The following is a 22,729-nucleotide window of genomic DNA, read 5'->3' on the forward strand; positions in this document are numbered from 1 at the left end:
GTATATATTGATATATAGATTGTGGGTTTAGATTTCGAAAGAGAGGTTTAAATTCTATTTAATTTCTGAAAAAAAGCTTTACTTTTAGTTGTGTAAGAAAAGTTTTAGTTAATATAAAATTGATGATAACGCGGTGTCTTTTTAGCTTAGGCTTAGCATTGCGTACCAGCACTACTTGATAATTTTCAAAGGTAAAACTTGGATTTGCGCACCGAAGAATTTGACTGCCTAAATCGAGGAGCCAAGTAAACTAAGCCTATTAAAAGATATATAAATCTTTAATGGTGTATATGTATTATGTGGTATATCTTAAAATTTTATGATAAAGTTTTAAGAGGTTAAATTAAATTAATAATTATATTAAAAGATGCACGAGGAAGAAAATATACTTTAGGAGAAGAAGAGTGTAATAATATTCGATTTTTTTTCCTCAGAATGATAAAAGGATGTGAACTATTGATCCAAACATGGCATATGCTAATAATAGAGTAGGTCTCTTGTGAGACGGTTTAACGAATCTTTATATGTGAGACGGATGAATTCTACTGATATTCAAAATAAAAAGTAATACTCTTAGCAGAAAAAATAATATTTTTTCATGGATAACCCAAATAAGAGATTTGTCTAACAAAATACGATCCGTGAGACAGTCTCGCACAAGTTTTTGCCCTAATAACAATATGCTAGGACTCACAATAAATAATATAAATAGATATTATAAAAAATTATTATTATTTACTTTTCTTTTATCATAATATATAAGTTAGTCACACATATGAGAGATATTCAGTTCAATATGTATGATACACGACGAAGTAGAAATATATAAATCGAACATATCGAAACGTACAAGACAAATTGGAATACACGATCGAATTCTATTGAATCTTTATGGAACTAATCTGTCAGCTCTCATGACATCAATCCAATACGAGATTGAATCCAAAGCTTGGTACTTTGTCTTAAATCCCAACTCATTAACCTTGTCTCTTGCAGCCAGCATTTTCACAGGACATCTGAAAAGAACATCAATGAAACCCCAGTTAGCCAATTCCTCCATTTTTGTGTCCACAAGCCCTTCTTTCATTACTATTTCATTCCAAACACCCCCTTTATCGGACATAGCCGAGGAAAACATGAAATCCTCGGAGAACATGTTTTCTTCCGACACTTCCACCCCGAATTTAATCCCAATATCCCTCCATATCCCCATCCACGAATAATCCTCACCGTTAATCGCGTTAAACGCTTCCCATTGATCTTGAGTACTGCTGCTGATCGAGATTTCTTGATTCGTAGCAGCCCAAATGTGTTGATCCGCCACGAGACGAGCGTCAGATATGTCGATATACATTTCTTCCCAACATTTTTTCGTGCCGCCGAACACAAAAGGGAGGCTCAAGTGCTTACAGATAGCTCCATAAACACATAAACTACCGATGAAATTGTATAGAGTTCTTTGAGAAGAACCCAGTATCAATCCAGGCCTTTGAATAGACCATGGCACCTTATCTAATAGTCTTTCTTGCAACAAATCTTCTAGTCCATAATAAAAGTTACGTCCATTACCGCTTGCCACCCTCGGAGAATCCTCTCTATAGTAGCGATCTTGGTCTCTTTCCAAAGTCGGCCCCTGCAACGACACGTAATGCTTCATGCCCGTCTGGAGGGAAAAGTGTTTCAACGCCTTCGAAAGTGGGAGGATGACATTCAGAACATTAGACATCATGGCCTTGTTTTGATCGAAACATTCGTGGGTATCCAAAGGGAATTGGCTAGCCCAAGTCACCCAAAAGATGTGAGTAACATCCTCCAATACACGAGAACTGAGCTTTTCTTGTGTTTCCTTAGGGTTTAGGAGATCACAAGAGATGAAATGGTAAGCTTCACCTTCGACATTCATGATCCTGCTGTTGTAGCTGTCTCGTTTTCGGGCTATGCCGTAGACCTTCCATTTACGTGTTGAAAGAAGCTTTCTCGCAAGCTCCTTTCCTACCAGCCCAGTTACACCAAAGATGGCTGCTACATTTCTGTATCTCGTGTCATTTACAGCCATTCTTTAATATCTTTTGGCAAAACGAACCCATTCAACTCTCATATATGCAAGGGACCGCAGTTTATACCAGAGAACAAAAGATTTTACAAATATATACAGAAGTATTAAAAACAATATTTTAATTTTGTATTTATATATCGCAAATATACTCTATTATAAAACACATAACTCTAGGGAGAGAACACCCCTTATTGGTTATCCATGCTCTATAACCAGTGGCGGAGCCACGAGCTAGGAATTTTAAACTCTAGAATCTTTCAATATTTTAAATTGATCTACACGAGCTAATATCGTATTAATCCAAAATTATACAAAATTTACGTATAAATTTTTTTAAAAAAATTTGGACCAGCCCGGGTATCATTGACTGTGGATCCGCCCGTGTCCATAACTAGGAGCATTGTAGGGTATATATACATATACCATTTATATATAATCCTTTTAATATTTCTACAATACAAAATGTTTTATTATATCAAATGAGCTATCAAGCTCCATGTTTATAGAAGAGAGTTGCACCTTTTGACTGAACACGATATATTTTTAATTAATCAAGTTGGTATTGATAAAAAACAACTAGCTGCGGCGTCAAATTAAATCAATATTAATGAAAGGGTTCGTAGGGAGGCAGATTTGTTGTATTATTGAATTAATAATCCAAATAAGTACTTCACATTCTTAATTAATTACCTTGATTATGTCAACACATTGCTTGCATAATATTATATTAATTCATTATTTTGCAATATCAGACCATATTAAATTAACATGTGGTTCTTGATCAGGACATCATTACAATCATGTCAGCTCATTAAAAAAAAAAAAGGGTTCAAGAGTTTATCCTTTGGTTGTTGGGACTTTACATGTTAAAAAACACATTCCAAAGAAAATCTGGTGATTTATTGAGCTATATCTTAATTTGCTGCTAAAATGAACAAGTGAAGATATGTTGTAGATTATAATGAATACTATATATATACATAACGAGTAATTAGTATTATAATGTTGATTTTCTTAAAATCAGTATCGAGAAAATAATGTTGATTATAGAAATTGAGTGAGATCAACATATAATAACACTATTACAGTGTGGGTGAGACTATGCTTCATCGAGTGTAACACACCAAGTGGAGCGTGTGAAGATCTCCGAGTATAGCATAGGCCTCACCCGAGAAGAATATGAAGGGAAATATAATTTCTTAATATAATTTCCTAATTTAAATGATTTCCCTAATATTATCTTTTTCTCCTTCATTTGATTGTGCATAATATCTTATGAGATTTTTCATTTCTAGATAATGAGATAATTATGCAAATATTATCTTTATATGGTATTAATATTGTTCAAAAATAGTTATGTTCCCAATAAAACTCTTACTTTCCTTGTGGAATAGATTTTCTTATCTTATTGGTTCTCTTGGATAGATAAAGTGGTTGAAAAAGAAAAAAGAATCAAGCAAAGGTAGTGGCTCTTCGATTATTCTGGTCTTTCGCTCTTCGGTAGAAGTCATCGAGTTTTTCAGAGAAAATTATTCACAACATTGTTGTTGATCGAAGGAGTGCAGATATAGCATGTTTCCTTGAATGTTGGAGACATCTACGGACAACATCCGTAACGAAGTTGGCTGAAGATTGTTTTCGTTGCTCCTGTTTTGACATCACGTTTTTGTTGCTTTCTTGAATAAGTTTTATTTTGGTTATTTGGTTTGAGAAAGCATTTCGTGTAAATTTGTTGGTTTTATAGTGATTAATTTTTGTCCTGAAGCCCCGCACAAGTATTTATACTTGTACAAATTCATAATACTATACTACTGTTATCATATCTGTAAAGCATTATTTCTTAGAGAATATATATGCAAGTTTGAGCCTCGTGCATTGACTTTATTAGGATAGTTGAGCGGGCCACTGGGCGTAGGAAGTGTGTCCCAAATGGGATACACATGGCAGACAATCATTGCGCGCCATGATATAAGAAGAAAATGTGTATGTGGTGACTTAAATTTCACGTGAATTGGAAAAAGAGCGTGACTTGAATTACTGCCCGATGAGGAGTTATTTGACTCTTGAATTTTTGTGTGTGAAATCTCATGGTGAGACAGTTTCATAAGTTAGTCTAAACTCAACCCAAAGTAATTAATTATTTTCATATCTCAATATCATTAGATTATGTTCGTCTTTTCATATATTAATGGAAGTTGACACCATATATTGACAATTTAAGAGTTAAAATTTCACCATATCAGAATATATGATAGAAAAATCTCATTTCATCTACTCACGTTTAGTTTTTTGTTAAGGACAATGTAAGTAATAGAGTGCAATTAATGCTCTGTAGTGGTAAAATGGAAGAAATTTAGATGATCAGATATGGGGTTGATGAGATATTAGTATCTCGAATTCATGCAAGAGACACTCATTTGCATATATTATACATTTGGCTCCAAACTTGTGATATAATTCTGAATGTTATTTCTAAGTTCGAATTCAGAGATAGTTTTGAACATTAATATTACATAACATTTGATTTTTTATTCTCAAACTTGTTTCTCATTCCCCAGAATAAAGTCAACTATCATCACACATCTTTGATATATCATTTTATTGAAATTACTGTTTTTTTAAATTTAATATATATCACCTTAATCTTTTTCCAGACAGATATTATTAAATATTTGTCAAACAAAATCTTCATAATCAGATATGTACTGGAAAAACTGATTATGATTTGAATCTTTGATTTATCAGCACTAATGCACTATATATATATAGTGCATACAACGTTAGATGTATAAAACTTGTCCTACTATGGTTCCGAATTTAAGACATAATTCTAGTGAGAAATGAGAAACATTTCAACCAAGATTGACTAAAATTTTGAAAAGATAAAGATCCATGTAGTACCCATATTCCTTAAATATGAATATTGGATGTATAATATCTGATATATCCAGGGTAGGACGAGCTAATTTACAGATAACGTGGAGAACTAAAATAATCGAACAAAAAACAAAATCCTAAAAGACTTGATGAGCACTAAGTAATTAAAGAAATGTGGAAAGACTATAGCTGGAAACTTGAAAGCCGCACCAAATCAGGAAATTTGACTGTAAAAGTATTCGATATATTGATGATTAATTATGTTGTATATTTTCGCCCTTTCATGTTGATCGCTAGGGTTTTTCAGCCCATATTTCCTTGAAAACTTCAAGTATCATATAATAAAGAAAATTCGATGCTGAAGTGATGGTTTTACCTTAATTACTTCATAAGTGATTGTTGTGTGTGGTATGTCAATTGGACGTAACTTCGTCTCAACTTCTGTCACAAGAGAATCTAGAACGTAACTTAAAATTGATAATTTCAGTTGAAATTGAATTTAAATCAAAATTTATGTTCATAATACAAATTTTCCTCACACACTGTGTTTATGAAATATGACAATAGTCTCCTGATATATAATGAATTACTTATTGTGATAATAGCACTCCAAATTACATAAACGAAGAACTTTAGGATGTTTTTGATCTCTCTAAATGATAACAAAATCAGAACAAATGCACCGATATGCACTTCTATTGTGTTTATTTGTAATGAAGATGTTTTTGTTGGTGTGGTGGATTGTGGAATTGAGAGTCTTTATATAGGTAAGGTGTGACCACACTAAGGGTCATAGTTTGGTCACGTGATAGGACACTCGTACAAATATGCACCATTATTCTGCACATTAATATAACTCATCTGAAGAGTCCTTCTAGAATCATCAAAACTCATATGAAGAATCTTTCTTTTAGACAATTAGAAATTCTTGTGCAGATTTGTGATTAACATCTGTTCCGAAAATTTTTGCAACGGATCTTGGAATAGTTATCTGAACATTTCGAAATTTCTCCAAATTGCGGTTTAGTCGAGGTGGCCTATTTTGGCTTTGATTGATCTACCATTTGAAGCGCCTTGCTTGCGCTCTCACACGAATTAAGTCTTTTTAATCCAAATCGGGCCTTGATTTGCACTCCCCGCCATATTGTTTGAAATGTCTTAAGCACAAAACAATAAATATAAATTGATTGGACCATATCACAATTTCCATTCACCTATATAAACAAAGTTCAAATTCCAACAATCTCACACATGAATATAATTGATGCATGTATGCAATGCAAACACTTTAGAGAGTTCCTTATAAACATTATTGCATCGGGAGAGGTAGCTTGTGACTTTTAAACTTTCATAGTAGAATATCATAGGATTTACTAAGTTGTTTAGTGAACACGATGTCTTGAACTATTCAACGTATTGTTTGTGTAAATCAAGACGATGACACTCACAAAATACCATTCTCATGTCCTTTTATTCTCACAGTTTGGTATGAACACCATCTTGGTTTCATAAATGTTACATTGAAGCGACCCGTCTTCACACTTATTTAAGTCACTTTTTATCAAGAGGATCATACCATACACTACCTTTTCAAGTATATGTATCATTTAAAGTTTAAAACTTAACATCATTACTTGCAGTAGGTTACCACTTTTCATCCTACAAATGAGAGTGACAAGTGTTCACACGAAATTTTATAATTTAATTTGTTGTCTCACTAAAAGTTTAAAACTTAACTATCATCGTTCTTCTTTGTAGATTTTTAATCTCGTTCTTCCTTGATGTTCAAATTATTTGATCTATATTTAAACCTTTTTCTTAAGCGGATCTGCTAAGTTATCTTTTGATTTGACATAATCAATAGAGATAACTCTAAAAGAAATCAACCATATAATGAGATTATGTATACACCATATATGTCGAACTGTGGAATTAGAGTAAGTCTCTTGTGAGACGGTCTCACGAATCTTTATCTGTGAAACGGGTCAACCCTACCGATATTCACAATAAAAAGTAATACTCTTAGCATAAAAAATAATATTTTTTCATGGATGACCCAAATAAAAGATCTGTCTCACAAAATACGAACCGTGAGACCGTCTCACACAAATTTTTGTCTTCTTATTTTTTGGTAGATTGAGGTGTATCAGTTAGTTGATTGTAAAGATCATAATTGTATGAATATTTTGGCCCATTTAGTCTATTTATTTAAGTATATTTTATTGTAATAAGTGTGTGATGAAAGCAATAAATATTGTTTTGAGTTTCTCCTCAATTTCATGACTTCTTCCCGATTTCTTTCAATGTAAAATGTGATTTTTATATTTTTTTAATAAAAAATCTTGCAGTGAGAGAAATTACTATGCTCTATTGAAAAATCGTGAAAATAGCATTTGATCGACAATTTAAATCAGTACAATACAAAAGGATGATTTAGGCCTTTTGCTTTGTTGACATGAAATGGATATGTTCATATATTTCTGACTCCCTGCTCCAATAGACAGGCTTCAGCCAAAGAAAGTAGTTTGCCAGATTTACGGTCTCTTTACCTGAAGGAGATCTAATCGTGTTTGATTACATTTGTAAGTTCATGATCATGTTATCTTGCTGAAAAATTTTATTTCGAATTTCCTTTTAGATGGTTAAGGAAGAAGTGCACCGGAAAAGGTTGCAATTGTCGAACTGCCACGAACCGGAAAAATACACTCCAATATTCATGAAACCTTTAGATCAAGAAGATTTCCTTACAGCTCTTTATACAGCAAAATCATTGCTCACGCGTCCAACCCAAAAATGCCAGGTGGGGCTGCCAAGTTTGCCTAAAGTGGTAGAACAGTATAACCACCTACCTACAGGTCAGTCGAAACAATTTTCGGGCTTCATTTTTTATGAACCAACTAGTTCTGGTGATGAAATGCCTTGAGAACGACAGGATGTCCAACATCTTCCTTCCCTCATAAACCAAGGGGAAAAAAAAAGAATAGCGGGAGGATGGCAAAAAGGTTATCAAATAAAATTAGAGCATAGACCTGTTTCTCGCCCACAAGTCTGTGCTATGTAAACCTCAGCTTATCTGCTGGTAGATTTTTCGGCCCAACGAGTGAAATGTAGACATGCAAGAGTGGTGACTTTTTGTCTGGACCAGCCGCTTCTGCTGATGTCTAAAACTGCAAGCAGCCGCATCAGCCGTCCCGGGTCCCATCTCAGCCTCCGATTTTGGACCATGGGTCCGCCCTGGTTGGCTGATGACATGCAGTGAGTGATCTTGTCCTTCAGAAAGAAACCGGAGAAACTTATCCGTGCATGCCTTTCAATATCTTAACAATGCCTCTGACTGACTAGTAGTGTTTGAAATCTGTACTTGGTATTATGTTCGTTGGTTTGTTTTTATTTTACTTTTTGGGCATTTCATCTCATTTCAAGAGTTGAATTTATAATTATGTATTTATGATATAAAATGTTAAAAATCAACTTCATTAGAATACAATGTTGGCTACCAAGGAGTTTTGAGGGGTGTTTATGTTAATGAAGTATGTAAGTGTTTGAGTAGTGATTAGATATTCAATTCATTTTATAAATATTTTCTCGGACGAGTTAATCGTATAAAGTTTATCTAGTATACTTTATTTGATTAACTTTGTTTGCAAACTACTATGTTAGTACGAATATTTACTTAATACACATAAAAAAATTAACGACAATGAATTTTATCATCGTAAAAAAAATTTCGAGGAATTATTCCATGCACTTGGTAGATGCCCATTTAGATATTTACAAAAAATTGTATGAGACGGTCTTATGGGTCGTATTTTATGAGACAAATCTCTTATTTGGGTCATCCATGAAAACATATTACTTTTTATGCTAAGAATATTACTTTTTATTGTGAATATAGGTAGGGTTCACCCGTCCCACACATAAAGATTCGTGAAACCGTCTCATAAGAGACCTATCATTAGATGTTTCATTTTGTTTAATTTTTTGACTTTATTTGGATTTGGATAAACAATTTAAATGAGTAATTTTTTTTAAAAAAATTCTTTTTATCAAACAAGGATTTAATAGATTTGGAAAAATGGAATCGCAATAACAATTTGAAATTTCTGTAGTGTTGTATTTCTTTTCTTGAATAGAATAGTTTCCGTTAATGATTAAAATCACACTAGTAAAAGATTGCACGTGCATATTGCATGTGCTATTATTATTTTTAATTTGATTAAATAATACTACATAATTAACACGAAATTATTTTCGATTTAGAAAAGTTGTTCGATTTAAATGGGAAATTTTGTTTTGATTTTTTTATATTTAAAATATTGAGTGATTTGAAAAGGTTTTTAGTAGAGTAAGAAGGGTAATTATGGAATTAAATATTTTGGTGTCCTCAAAGGTAGTCATTCAAGGTCCTCACACTTAATATAACAGTACAGATATATTCGTTTCCACGTCGCCAATAAATCCAGAATCTCCGATTCTGATTCGCGTAGAAATTCAAAAACGTTGACACCTCGATCTATCCCGATCCCAAATTCAACGTAACCAATTCCAATTAGGGTTTCCATCCCGATGTATTTTGGAATTGAAACCCATTTTTTTAGTCGACCATAATCTTTTTTCATCTTTTTCATATTCATCAGATGATTATGTTTATTTCTTTCTCATTTTCCCCCAAGCATCCTTTGGATGGATGAAAGAATATATATTGTTCGATAAATGGGAGGGATATAGTATGGGCACGATTAGAGATGTTGTTGTATTTGTACTCATACCTTTAGATGTATAATAACTCTTGTGTATAGCTACAAAATTACCAGCATATTTATCTGTACGTGTATCTGTGTATAATTGCTAGACGATGGACCACACAAAGAGGAAGAAGAAGAAGAGACAAAGAGTTTCTGGAAAGGAGAATGCGCGTATTCAAGCTGCATCATGTAAATTTACTGATGAAAAAGACCAGAGGAATCTGAGAAATTTATTGATGGCTTTTAGTTCCGTGTCTCTAGAAGAAGTTCATACAGCTTACAAAGAAGCGAAGAGGGATCCTGATGTGGCTGCTAAAATTCTTGCCAATGTTGTTGAGAGTGCAGCTAGGCAGGATCAGAGCACAACATGCTCGAGTTCCAGTGGGAATGACAACGTGGGTTCAAGCTCGAGTTCATTTGCATCAGAAGTTTTTGGTGATGCTAATGAATTCCCGCAGGTTGTGTTTAACCGGAAGAGTAAGCCCAAGTGGAAGAAAGTCAGTGCTGCTGCAGGCACTGTGTCGACAGTGTTGGGCAAAGACTATGTCAGGTCTACTCCCAAGAAGGGCTCATATAAATTGAAGAGGTTTCACGAGGAGAGTTTGAACTGGAAGGAAACTGAACAGTTCTTATGTTCGATGCTTGGAGAAGAGTGTGAACTAAGCTTGGCTGTAGTTCGTGATGTATTAGGTAAGTTGCTTGTCATCGTTCTTGATGAATAGTTGTCCAAACTTGTACGCTTTCTCAGCTGTTTTTGGTCGGTTGAATTGCTGTTGTAGATTGGGGAGCTTTGTGTATATCGTTGAGTGGTAAATTTAAATTCAATTTATTGTGGTGGATATTTTGCAATCGTTTTGACTCAACATCTTTTTTTACTTTCAACAGGTCAATGTGGGGATGACCTGGAGAAGGTAACGAGGCTAATGTATCTTCTTTTTTTAAAGTGCTGATCGTGAAAACTATTAAATTTCCGATTAAGAGTTATAGTTTATAGCTGCGCTACTCTGTATTTCAAAAGAATGGTATAATATGTCAGCTAAATACAATCTCCTTTTTCTTTTCTTTTAGATCCTAATTGATCAGAACTTAAGCAATTTATATTTGTCCTGTTCTTTTGGTTCAATATCTTCTTTAGCATCCAAACTAAAGTCGCAAGACAATGGAGTACATAAACAAAGTAAGAGGTATTATCAAGAAGCACAAATTCGAGGCTGTTAAGTTTTCCTGAAATAATTAGCCCAGGATGGAGTAAAACAGAAATTGATGATTATATTATTCTGTATGTTTTCTCTCTGATGAGCTTCAAGAAACAAAGATTTTTGTGGTGGTTGGCATCACAATGCAGGTAGCATAAATATCCCAAGGAACATTTAGCATTTGCCACTTGATAGTGTTAAAAAGTCATTTGTGGTTTCCTGATCTCTTTACTTAGGATGCGAGCATCATCAAAAAATACATTTCTTTTGTTAATTCATCTCTCTAAAAATGCTTTTGGGCCAGTAGGTTCTTTTGGGCACTCTCATGGTCCTTCAGAGCTTGGTAAACTAAATGCACGCAATTGCTGACTTATTAGTGATATATTTGGCATTTAAGTTACAATAATTTGTTTGACATTGATTTTATGTCTCTAGTGGTGTTTGGCAGTGTCCTTTTCTTTTCTTTTTCTTCTTTTTTTCTATTTTGCAAGGATATTGGGAAAGAAGAGGCTTTCATATCAACTTTTTTAATATCGATGGTTGACTCTCTCCCCCCACCCCCCTCTCTTACAGGCTTTAGATGTGCTGCTTGAATTATCAGCTACCTCAAAAGAGCAGGTCCATGGTGGTTATGAGTCTGCCATCAGAGAAGATACTCAGTATCTTCCAGAATCAAATGACGGTGTATGCTATTTCTACTAATGTTTGATGGATTTTTCTTAAATCCCAATAATGCTAGCTGAACTGTTTTACAATATACGCTACTGCTCGAGTGTACAATACCATATATGGTGGAGGAGAGCATAACTAGACACTAGTGTAAGTTATAGATAAGTAGTTTTTGAATTCTGAAAAGGGATTTGGCTGCAGACCTATATTTGTTATGTTTCTTTTTTTTCCCCAACATATCATATGAAAAAATTTCTGAAGTTGTTATTTTATTTTAATTGCAACAGAGTATGTCTATTATAGTCGATGATTAAATCTTAAATTAGAAGTCACGATATTCTCATTTAGTATATTTTTTCTTTGCAGTTAACTGACAGAACACTTGACTCACATTTCCATTCATCTGACATTAAATTTAAGGACAATCCTTGGTTTACAAGAAATCATTGCAGGTAATGCAGCTTACATGTTAACACTGATTGAATAAAGATTGATCAATGCTTATCGACTGGACATAGTTCCTTGGAAGGGGATCAAGAACACCTTTTCACATGTAGCACTTTTTTTAAGTTTCATCTTTAGGGATACTGAAGTTGTTTATCCCAGGAACTATTATTGTTCTGCTAACAAGTTTCACTATCTGGTGGTGTATATTATATATAGAACATTAGAGCATGGAGGTAAGTTTTGCTGCTTGAGTTGATTGGTCATTTTTGTTTTTAATAGGGATCTTTCAAAAATTATTGGATCTAGTGAATCTCACATTTCATCAGAGATTGAATATTTGAAGTCAGAGCTTCCACAACAGTTGTTGGAGTCCTTGTTTAACATGCCCACTCCCAAGACTACTGAATGTGAACCAAGCACCATGAACTGGAGAAATGTTGTTAAGAAATTGACATCCCTCGGTCAAAGGTCTGAAACTGGTGACGGTGAACAACAGAAGACTGTCCAAGGTACTTAAATTATTCAAATGTATGTTGCTTTCGTGTTGTACATGCAAAGTCACGAACTCTGGCAAATTTTGCATCTGCTATTCTGTGCTTTCTGGAGAAACTTTCGATTTTAAGAATGCCACATCAATTTTAGTTTTATAGGAAATACACGACCACCGATTCATTCCTCAGTTAACAAAACTAATTTGGTACCTTTTTTTTCTGTGGCAGTGTTTCTCTCAGTTTCTATTACGCTCTCCTGAATTCCAGTCATGTGTAAAATGTTGTATTATAGTCTATCTCTTTTCTGCAGCTAATGGAGACGAATATTTGGCACTCAGATCCACTGCAAAGCAGCACTGGGAGTCCATGAAATCTTACTATCAGAAGGTAGTGCATACTGTGGCCTTTGTCTATTGCTTTTGTCTATTTATGCTTTTGGTTTTCCTTCGCTAAGCTTGTGAGCCTGAGAAGTAAGATTTGCTGCAGGCTACAACTGCTTTTGCAAATGGAGAGAAGGAACATGCTGCTTATCTCTCTGAGCAGGTATGTTACCTGGGGAGCGTATCTGGAGTTGTGGTATTTTCTATCACTTGTTAGTATGTATTTCCGATCAATTTTCTTCATTATGATGCATCATCATTTTTTATGAGATTTTGACATGTAAATGACTAAAGCTCACCATTCTCTTGACACAGTTGATTTCTTTGTTGTGGATGTTAAATGATTAGGTTTGGAAAAAAATCCTTTCAGTAAAATGACTTAAATACATTTATACGCCTCCTAAATCATAATGCTTTATTCAACCTCTCTTGCACACTTAACGAAAGAATCATTGGGATAAATTTTCTTGGTTATTTACGTAGGGAAGTAATTGAAACAAATTGACTCGAACAATATTAGGCTCGAGATTGGTTCGTTTAATATATATGTAAGCTCGAGCTCGATTCGAGCTTTTATCATAAGATTCGAGTTCAGCTTATTTTGAAATCACTAAGCTCGCGAATAGCTCGAGTTCGGTTCGTTAATAGCTCGTTTATCATGTTTATCGAGTCTGACTCGACCTCGGCTCGTTAAGCGGGCTCGTTTTCGAGCTCGTTAAAGATAGAATCAAGCTCAAGCGTACAATTGAACATATCTCTATAAACCAATTTTAATCTAAGACCTGAAAAAGTAAATTAATTTATAAACAGTCAGAACGACAAACCTAATAACTAAAAAAACTTTAACAGTTATTTTTATGTTGGCTAGTTTCTGCGGTTATATTTGAATATTGAATCCCTGATCTAGTTCTTATTTTCGTATTTTGTTCAAGAATATTTTAAAAATAATGAATTAACTTGTTTAAGTTAGTTTTTAGTACTTGAACTATTTTTCGGGATAATTTAATTTTAATTTTACTTATTAAAATAATTATTCCTCGTATATGATTCTAATTCTTTTTGTATATTTTAAATTGAATTGCTATTTCAATCATAAATAAAAATATAAGTATGATCCTAATAGTTAAGTTTTAATACATTAACAAGTTTCATTTAGATAATTTTATTTAAGTTAAAGTCTAAAATATCATTCATCATATATAGTTCTAATTCTTTTTAGATATTTTAAATTGAATTATTATTTCATTTTAGAAAATTTATTGATCGAATCATCATTTCTTAAACATATTAAACATATAAATATTATTATGTTATCATAAAATTCGTTTCTTATCTTCGTTATATCCTTGTTCATTTCAATAATCACATAATTAACTTCAACTTGTTAAACAAGAATGAATTCATAATTATAAGTTTTAATCATAATAAGTTCAATATCATTAAATATTTATTAATGTCGAATGACATGTCAATTTAGTATATATAATTTTTAATTAACCGTCATAAAATATCATCCTAGAATTTAGAGTTTAGTTTTTTTATCAATATAAATTCATTGTACTCTATTTAAAATATTATATTCTTTAATATCTTAGTTGTAGCAAATTTTTCAGTTTCATATAATTTAATGTAAATACTTCATAATCATACTAAGATTTTGTTTTACAATTTATTTGATTAATGATAAGTCTAATTTTATTATTCTAAATATTTTATAAAGTTATATTATTATTCTGTGAGTTCTCTTGACTATATATGATTATTTAATTAATTTTTCTAGATATGCCAATGTTGCAATATCATTATATGATCTGAATCATATTTTATTTATTTATTTATTATAAGGTAAGTAAACGAACTAACTCACTCGTGAGTTATTCGGAGCTTGCGAGCCGTATAAACGGACATGTTAATGAGTCGAGCTCGAGCTTGCAAACAAGCTCTCGAGCTCACAAGCCAATATCCTTAAGCTCGAGTTCGGCTCAGTAAGGTCAACGATAGATCTCAAACGAGCTTTTTATCGACTCGAACTCCGAATAGTTCTCGAGCGGCTTGGTCGTTTACCTCCCTAGATATATTGATGCTTTTTATTGGAAGTTTGTACATCTCGAAATAGTCGGTTAACATATTTTCATTTGGGATTCTAGTGATGGTGTGCGTGTGTGTGCGCGCGCGCGCGCGATGGTGCCTTTATTGATGTACCTTTTCATTATGACAATTATGGTGGTTATCTTCTAGTTTTGTTTTTAAAGGTAATCGCGGTTGTTTTCAGTTACAGTTGTTTGTAGCAACTGAAAGATTTAGTAAGTTATTTGCTGCTTGTTTCTTTTTATATTTTTTTGTAGTTATATTTATAGAATTGATCTGTCTGAGTGGTCACTTATTTGGTGTCCTTTTGCCTTAAATAGCTATACTAACATATTTCCCTCTGAATTGTTCCAGGGGAGGTCACATAATAAAATGGCTCGCGAGGCAGATGAGAAAGCTAGCCAGGACATATTCACTGCTAGGTGGGGGCTGTTGGATATTGAAATCGTGAAAACTCATTCTGGTCCAAAGTTAATTGTTGCCCTGTTGATTTCTTGTCTTGCAGAAACAAGAGTATAGAAAATGTGATAACAATTGATCTGCATGGACAAAACGTTAAACAAGCAATGAGGCTTTTGAAGCTTCACCTTCTGTTTGGAGCATATGTTCGCTGTGAGAATCTGTCATTTTGACAAAATTCTATCGCAGTGTCATATAATATATGGTGTATGGATACAAGCTTGTTGGAATTTCTCATCTGAATTTATTTTTGTTTCTTTTGTCTTTCTTATTTTTCCTGAATTTGAAGCTGTGCGGTCATTCAAAGTTATCACTGGATGTGGGAGCCATGGTTTGGGCAAATCGAAGGTGAAAAGCTCGGTATGTTCAATAGCCTTGACATTTATCCACCATCTTGTCTAGCTCTTGCATCTGGGAGATTTTTCCCACTCTGATTTATGATTTATGTACTATCACGGCAACTTTGCCTGAAGTGTGATCATAAGGCTTCTGTAACGTTCTGGCCTTTTTCCATCATGTTGTGATATGATAGACTGATAGTGTGCAGGCTGAAGTGAACTATGTGTTTCTATCATTGTACGCATATTTTCCCAAACATTTCAGAGGCAGTAGTTACTTTTAACATTACAGATGCTTGTTCTTGTCTGAAATTGTGTTCTCTCACCTTAGGATTACCTTTGCCATTGGATATCATCTTTGGGTTGCTGCATGCAGGTCGTTAATCTTCTAAAGAAAGAAGGGATAGCGTGGTCAGAAGTGAACCAGGGAATGTTGTTCATAAGGCTCGATGGACAGAGAGATTTTGGCTTCCTAGATGCTGTTAGTGATAGCGAGTAAAAAGTATCTATTTTCATGTGTCCCCGTTCCCAAGTCAGGCTCAATTAGTTTTAACTAGAAGAATTTCGGATAGCATGTTCATTGGCTGAAGAAGCTTTTTGAACAATGTTAGAACTTTTAATTTAATAGTGGTGTCCAGATTCCGGTTTTTAACAGTTGAAAAATTTCATGGTGCAAACCCTGAGAAATTAGCAGAATTGTCTTCCTGGGCTAAATTATTTTACCGTCACGGATGTCCAACGTAACACTGATTTCTCGTGGAAAATCGAGGTGATGTTTGGAAAAATAATTGTGGGTTTATAGGAAGAAACGAAAATTTGAATAAAAAGAATGATTGTTTAGAAATGCTGAAGACAAATTTGGGGAAATGAATAAAAGGGATTTGATAATGTTTGGTTTTGTTTATGTGAAATTGATTTTGAAATTTAAAGCCCACATGGCCCATGGTTGGGGCCCATTTTCAATTTTCCAAAAAAAAAAATTAATTTACCTTCAAATCATTTGTCAAAAACATATATTCTCCCAACTTCATATTCAGCCAGATAAATCCATTTTCCCTTTCAAGAATTAGTATATCTTATTTCAATCAAATATAATGTATTTAATGTTTCAATACATCCTCTGAGATTTTTAACAATTTAAATAAAATAACTCAAATTCTCTAGCTAGTCTCAACTCAAATTCTCTTGCTACTCGCGACCCACTATGAGCATATATTATAACAGTTGTATGAGGAGTATCTTGCTTGACCCGTGAGCTTATGTGGTTTCGATGGTTGGCTAAATTAAAAAACGCACGAATTTCTTGCCTGCAACTGATGAAACAACAATCCAAGGCAGTCTTAATTTCCAAAATCTGCATGCCCTCGCAATGAAGATGTTTCAAACATTGTCTCGGCCTCCTATTTTGCCTGCAATTTTCAAAGCTATGCCATCGCCATTTCTCAGCAAGCACATTTTCCAAATCCATTCTACACGTCTGATTATTTTTTTAACTACTGTCGTGTCTGGGTCCACTATGTCTGCGGACAAGTTGTACGCTAGCTAATGAGAGAATCAACGATTTCACGGCTAAGAATTTAAATGTTCAAGCTCAAAAATGTCGCAACTTATTTGAAACAATGTTCTATTAATGTTCTGTTGCATATTTCTGATAAATAAAGTTCAAGTTGTAAAGTAAGTAAAAGAAAGAGTAAAGTCTTCTAAGAACGCATATGAGCAAATTACAAGGGGAGTTCACCACTGTCCACTACTACAACTTTGCTTTTTGGCGTTCCGCTCTGCCTACCTTCGGCTTCCATTTTATACACCACGTCCATTCCGGATACGACCTTTCCAAAGACAACATGACGACCATCCAACCTGTTCACCAACGATAAATTAGCATTTTAGCTTCAAATATATGATGCAGATAAAATATCACAATGGTGGTGCAAAGTGAAGCAGAACAATTAGTTATAAGGATACTGTCTCAATTAGCACCAGATGAAGTTAAAACTATCAGCCAATTTCAGAGATGAAAGAAAGAGTGTTGTTATGAACAAGAACAAAAGAGTAGGTAAATACCAGCTGGTTGTCACAGTTGTGATGAAAAACTGGGAGCCATTGGTGTCCTGCCCGGAATTTGCCATTGACAGAAGTCCTGAAAACCCGACAAAGGGTGTGATCATAATCATTGCTACTAATTTTTAAATACTTGGTAAATTTGATGCCTTAAACGCAAATAAATATGTGCGCGTGTTTTTCGTTCTGTGTTGGTCCAGCATAGGCTTTAACATACCAGGTCCAGTGTGCTTGATTTTAAAATTTTCATCAGCAAACTTCTCCCCATAGATTGATTCCCCTCCTCTTCCATCACCCAGAGTAAAGTCACCTCCTTGAATCATGAAGCTTGGTATGATTCTGTGCATTGTGCTGCCCTTGTAATGCAGAGCCTTCCCCTGTTTCCCAACGCCTTTCTCCCCTGCATTCAGAATAGAATAACCATGACTCCGTCACTCCCATGTATGAAGAACTCAAAAAACCATAAGAACATTCATGCATAATTGCGAAAACAAAAAAGTAGTAGCCCACACAACTTAAATCATTCACTAGTATCTCAGCATATTCTTTCATTTATCAAATTCAATATTATCACTGGTTTGCAAAATCATTCAACAGTCGTAAAAAGACATGACACTTGAAATCATCAGATTATCTAGCTCCACCAAGCCGTGAAATGCATGCCCTTTTATCAGTATCATCGAAGTATTGGTAAGGTAATAATACTGCATTAGTCACAAAGATCTCTTCATCCATTGTGCTTTATTTGATATTAAGTTTCAGTGATCTCAAGATTACTCAAGGCATGGTAACTTCATAACAAGTCAGTGTTCACCTCCATCTCATTTTCTTTGAAGACCTCACAATGTTTAGAGAAAAATATTGGAAGGCTGAAATCACAGTACCTGTGCACAAGGCTCTAAAATTTTCTGAAAGAGAAGTGAAAATCAGAAACAAACAGGTCAGTGGTGCTGGAAGGCCCTCTGCAGCAGTTAATTTAATAATGCTGATACCTTACCTACGGTCTTAGGAACAGTTTTACCAAAGAGACCCATGGCAACACGCCCTGAAAATAGGAATTTAATAAATTATTTAAAACTTAAAAGCAACAGTGAGCGAAAAAAATGTTATTAATCTTCCATTTAGAAGTTAATATTAATATTAAATATCTAATATTACTGAAAGTAAAATCTATATTTGAAAACAATAAAATATACAAGAGACGGGGATTGTGGCAGTAACTCCCTAGTAAGAAACATAAGAAGAAACAAACCACATGAATTTGGAATTTCAACCAAGTTTTGAAATTGCGATGGATATACATAATCCATCATATGAATAACTGAAACCCAATATTATCAAATTCCAACTGCATTCAAATTCGATGTAATTAAAAAGAAGTTTTTCTTCCATCAATAGACATATCATAAGTGATAGTGGATTAAAACGGCTTTTTAGAAAGTTAGTTGGTAAATATTTCAACCATTATCCTAATAATAACAAATAAACACAATATATTTCATTGAAATTGGAATAAAATTTCGCCCTTGTAGAATTGGATCATACCAGCGGGTTTCCCATCAATCTCAATATCAAAGAAAACCTTATGAGTGATTTCCTTCAAATCTTCCTTCGACTTCTTCGCCTGCGGGAGTAAAAATACCAGGTAACATCTCCGAGATAACAAGTAACAAAGGGAGAAGAGCCATGTGTAATTTTTTTTCCCTTAAAACTTATTAGAAGTATCCGTCACCTCAATAAATCCATAGATCCGCGCTAGCAACATATTACAACAAAGAAAAGATCCATGATAATCTATCAGATCTGTAACCTAATTTCCCCTTTATGATATAATTCTCATATCAAATACCAGATCAGCAACAAATTAATTTCTGGAAGGTACTGAGATGATAAAAATCGAATAAATGTGCGATTCCAAGATATATATACATGAAAACGAATTCTAATCAACTCATGGACATCACGGACGCAGACGAATGAAAAATTCTCAAAATATTAATGGATTAAAGAAGAACCTGACTGACTGCAAAGCTGACGAACAGTAGAGTACTTAAAAGCAGAAGAATTGAGGTACTTTTCGCCATTTTCGTCCTCAAAACTTTTCTTCTGTTCGCGAGATGAGTGACAATAAGCCTTCGATATAGAATGCAAGGGTTTATTTAGGTGAGGTTGACTCAAATAAATCAAACTTTGAAAAATACATAAATTCTATCTTATAATTTATTTCTTAAATTTGAAACGAGTCACGACTTCGAAATCGCTACAAACTGGCCTCCACAACTCAAAATAATAATAACAATAAAATTTGATGAATAATTTTAATAGTAGATATTTTGCGAGATGTTTTTATATATTTATATTTGTGTGACAGATTAACTCGATTTATATTCAGAATTAAAAATAAATTTTTTTAACATGTTAATAAAAACATTAGTTGAGATAAAGATTAATTTGCAAGTCCTTTTGTGAAAAAAAACATGTTTTTTATTTTAATTTATTTAAATATAGAATAAAAGATATAATAAAGAATTAAAAGTATAAACATATAAACGCTAATATGCAAGTGTGTGTGTGTGTATATATATATATATATATCAAATCATTTACCGTGTTGTTACATATGTTGCTTTTGATTCAAAGATTTGGATTTGAAATCCATAACTTCAAATTTATTAATCTCAATACAACAATAGTTCTAACAATTCATAAATTTTTTTAGATATTGATCAAACTTTCCTCCCTCGTTCTTTTCGTTTTTATGTATAAAAAATATTAATAATGATGATTAGAAAATGTACATAATTAAAATTTTAAAAAAGGGATAAATTTATATAAAACCATAATTCTCTCCAACACTGCTTATGGTTTCACTGATTCTCTACACTCGGAAGTTCAACTATTACTTCCAATCTACTGGAAACCTCACCACTCATCTTCCTCGAACATGAAGGCCTCTGCTCTGATTCTTGCGGACCTACTTCATCCTCCGGCGGTGATGACACTTGCACGGCCGAGGCTCGACAAACCGGGCATGTCGTATGCGTGTGCAACCACATATCAATGCACTCGACATGGAAGGCGTGATAACAAGATGGAAACCTCCTCCCAAGTTGTCCATTCTCAAACGAACTCAAGCAAATGACGCATTCCAAGCTATGCCGGCCGCCATTGCCCCTCCTCTTGCTTTTCTTCTTGAAAAACAAATTGAGGTATCTTTGATATCTCACAAGACTCCAGACCCTTTCTGGGATTCATGTCATTGTTGTTCGCATTTACAGGGAAGCCGTGGCGTAGATGTAGTCGAACCCCTGCGAGAAGTATTCTGAGGGTTCTGATTTGTTTCATCAAGTACTTGAGGTAAGAACTTTTCGACATAAAAGCGTAACAAAAGAAAGAACAGAAATACTAAAAGCAAACATATAATCACAAAAAGGATCATGCTAGCTACTGCTGTTGAACGAGAGATCGTGTGCGTAACATCTCTGCACATGGATTCGATGTTAATATGGCCAAATTATAATCAAGAAGATAAATGCATGGGCCATAATGGAACAAAGGAGTGGTAAAAGCTTGAATGCTAAATGAAAATGGTTTGTGTTGAAAACAAAACAAAAAAAAGGATCAAAAAGTAGTCTTTAATTTGTTTGTTATAAGGCTGTTAATCCCGTGTAAGAAATCATAGATTCCTGCGGTTGGCTGGCTGAAATTTGAGATCCCGTGAAAAGGGTGGTTTTTAGGTTAGTAATTTTATATATATTATCATTCCTATAAAAATTGATAGTTTGGGGATGTTTATTATTATTATTGGATCACAAGTGAAATACATTATTATATTTTAAAAATAACTACTTTTGTTATGAAATTCTTTAAACAAAAGAAGAATTTGTGTGCTACTATTTTACATATAAATCTATGTCGGTTTTTTTGAATATCTTGGCTATTATTATCGAAAAACAACTGAGTGCGTTTATCATCTCAAATCATATGTTATAATAACATGAAATAAAGCAAACTAATAGCCTATTTCGACCTATTTTATCTCTATTATATAAAAACATGTTAAATGGCGTGGGAATGTTGATGTCATGAAGTTGATAACTTCGTTGCATGCTATGTCAGCGATGATAGCTCATTTTATGTTTATGTCATGGTGAGATGATGCTATGATGTTGACATATTAATTTTTTATTTTATTAAATATATGGATATTTAAACACAAAACAAAATTTAAAAGCTTACACATAATTAAAAAATAACATACATAAATATAAAAATACACATAATTAATAGAAAATACATACTTAATTATGCATCTCCATGTAAATTTCAAATATGTCCGATCAAGTCTTTTTGAAGCATATAAGCATATTGTGCAAATATTTGTTCTGAATACCGACATGTCGCTCCAGAAATGCGTTAAACTCTATGGTGGGACCTCTCGAAGGAACATCTGATGGCACATATTTGTCATCTTGAGCAGGAAAATCACGTTCTTCGAGCATATCCTCTCTTCTGTCCTCCACAATCATGTTATGGAGAATGATGCAAGTCTTCATTATATAATTTAAGTAAGTTGGATCCTGCATGCGAGATGAACCTCTCACAATGTGCCAACGTGTTTGGAATACACCAAATGGTTGTTCAACATTTTTTCTCATGCACATTGTGCAAATATCCTATGTTTTTCTCTCCAGCACATTGACATCGTTATTGCATCCTGATATGTCGAATTATGCATACTAAATACATAAATCTTTCGATGTAACTGCATGCAGTATGATTGAAGGTTTTTTTTTGTGTCTACTTTGATATTGTCCAGCCCAAGCTGTTGGACATTTTTTTCAAGCCCAGTGCATATAATCAATGTTCCAACATCCCGGAAAATCCCCTTTGAGCATTTTCAACAGTTAGAGGAGAAACAT

At 33.7% G+C, this 22,729-nt stretch overlaps 3 protein-coding genes across 3 annotated transcripts; 1 reads left to right on the forward strand and 2 right to left on the reverse strand.

Annotated features, from left to right (window-relative positions):
* Positions 1–871: 871 nt before the first annotated feature.
* On the reverse strand, positions 872–2,263 carry LOC142554470 ((S)-8-oxocitronellyl enol synthase CYC2-like). Its single transcript, XM_075665138.1, has one exon. It carries the CDS (start codon positions 2,054–2,056, stop codon positions 890–892), a length of 1,167 nt encoding a protein of 388 aa, XP_075521253.1. The 5' UTR covers positions 2,057–2,263; the 3' UTR covers positions 872–889.
* A 7,104-nt stretch (positions 2,264–9,367) lies between these two features.
* LOC142553360 (SMR domain-containing protein At5g58720-like) lies at positions 9,368–16,425 on the forward strand. Its single transcript, XM_075663561.1, has 11 exons — positions 9,368–10,368; positions 10,564–10,589; positions 11,448–11,558; positions 11,910–11,995; positions 12,270–12,499; positions 12,792–12,868; positions 12,968–13,024; positions 15,304–15,371; positions 15,455–15,561; positions 15,698–15,768; positions 16,123–16,425. Exons 1-11 carry the CDS (start codon positions 9,789–9,791, stop codon positions 16,243–16,245), a joined length of 1,536 nt encoding a protein of 511 aa, XP_075519676.1. The 5' UTR covers positions 9,368–9,788; the 3' UTR covers positions 16,246–16,425.
* Positions 16,426–17,344: 919 nt separating this feature from the next.
* LOC142553361 (peptidyl-prolyl cis-trans isomerase CYP20-1-like) lies at positions 17,345–20,012 on the reverse strand. Its single transcript, XM_075663562.1, has 7 exons — positions 19,823–20,012; positions 19,353–19,431; positions 18,805–18,852; positions 18,692–18,715; positions 18,025–18,207; positions 17,811–17,886; positions 17,345–17,606 (listed from the first exon to the last, which is right to left on the reverse strand). The coding sequence occupies exons 1-7, from the start codon at positions 19,889–19,891 to the stop codon at positions 17,468–17,470; spliced, it is 618 nt and encodes a 205-aa protein (XP_075519677.1). The 5' UTR covers positions 19,892–20,012; the 3' UTR covers positions 17,345–17,467.
* Positions 20,013–22,729: the final 2,717 nt, after the last annotated feature.

Source organism: Primulina tabacum, chromosome 8 (genome assembly GCF_025594145.1).
Source record: "Primulina tabacum isolate GXHZ01 chromosome 8, ASM2559414v2, whole genome shotgun sequence".
Taxonomy (NCBI): Eukaryota; Viridiplantae; Streptophyta; class Magnoliopsida; order Lamiales; family Gesneriaceae; genus Primulina; species Primulina tabacum.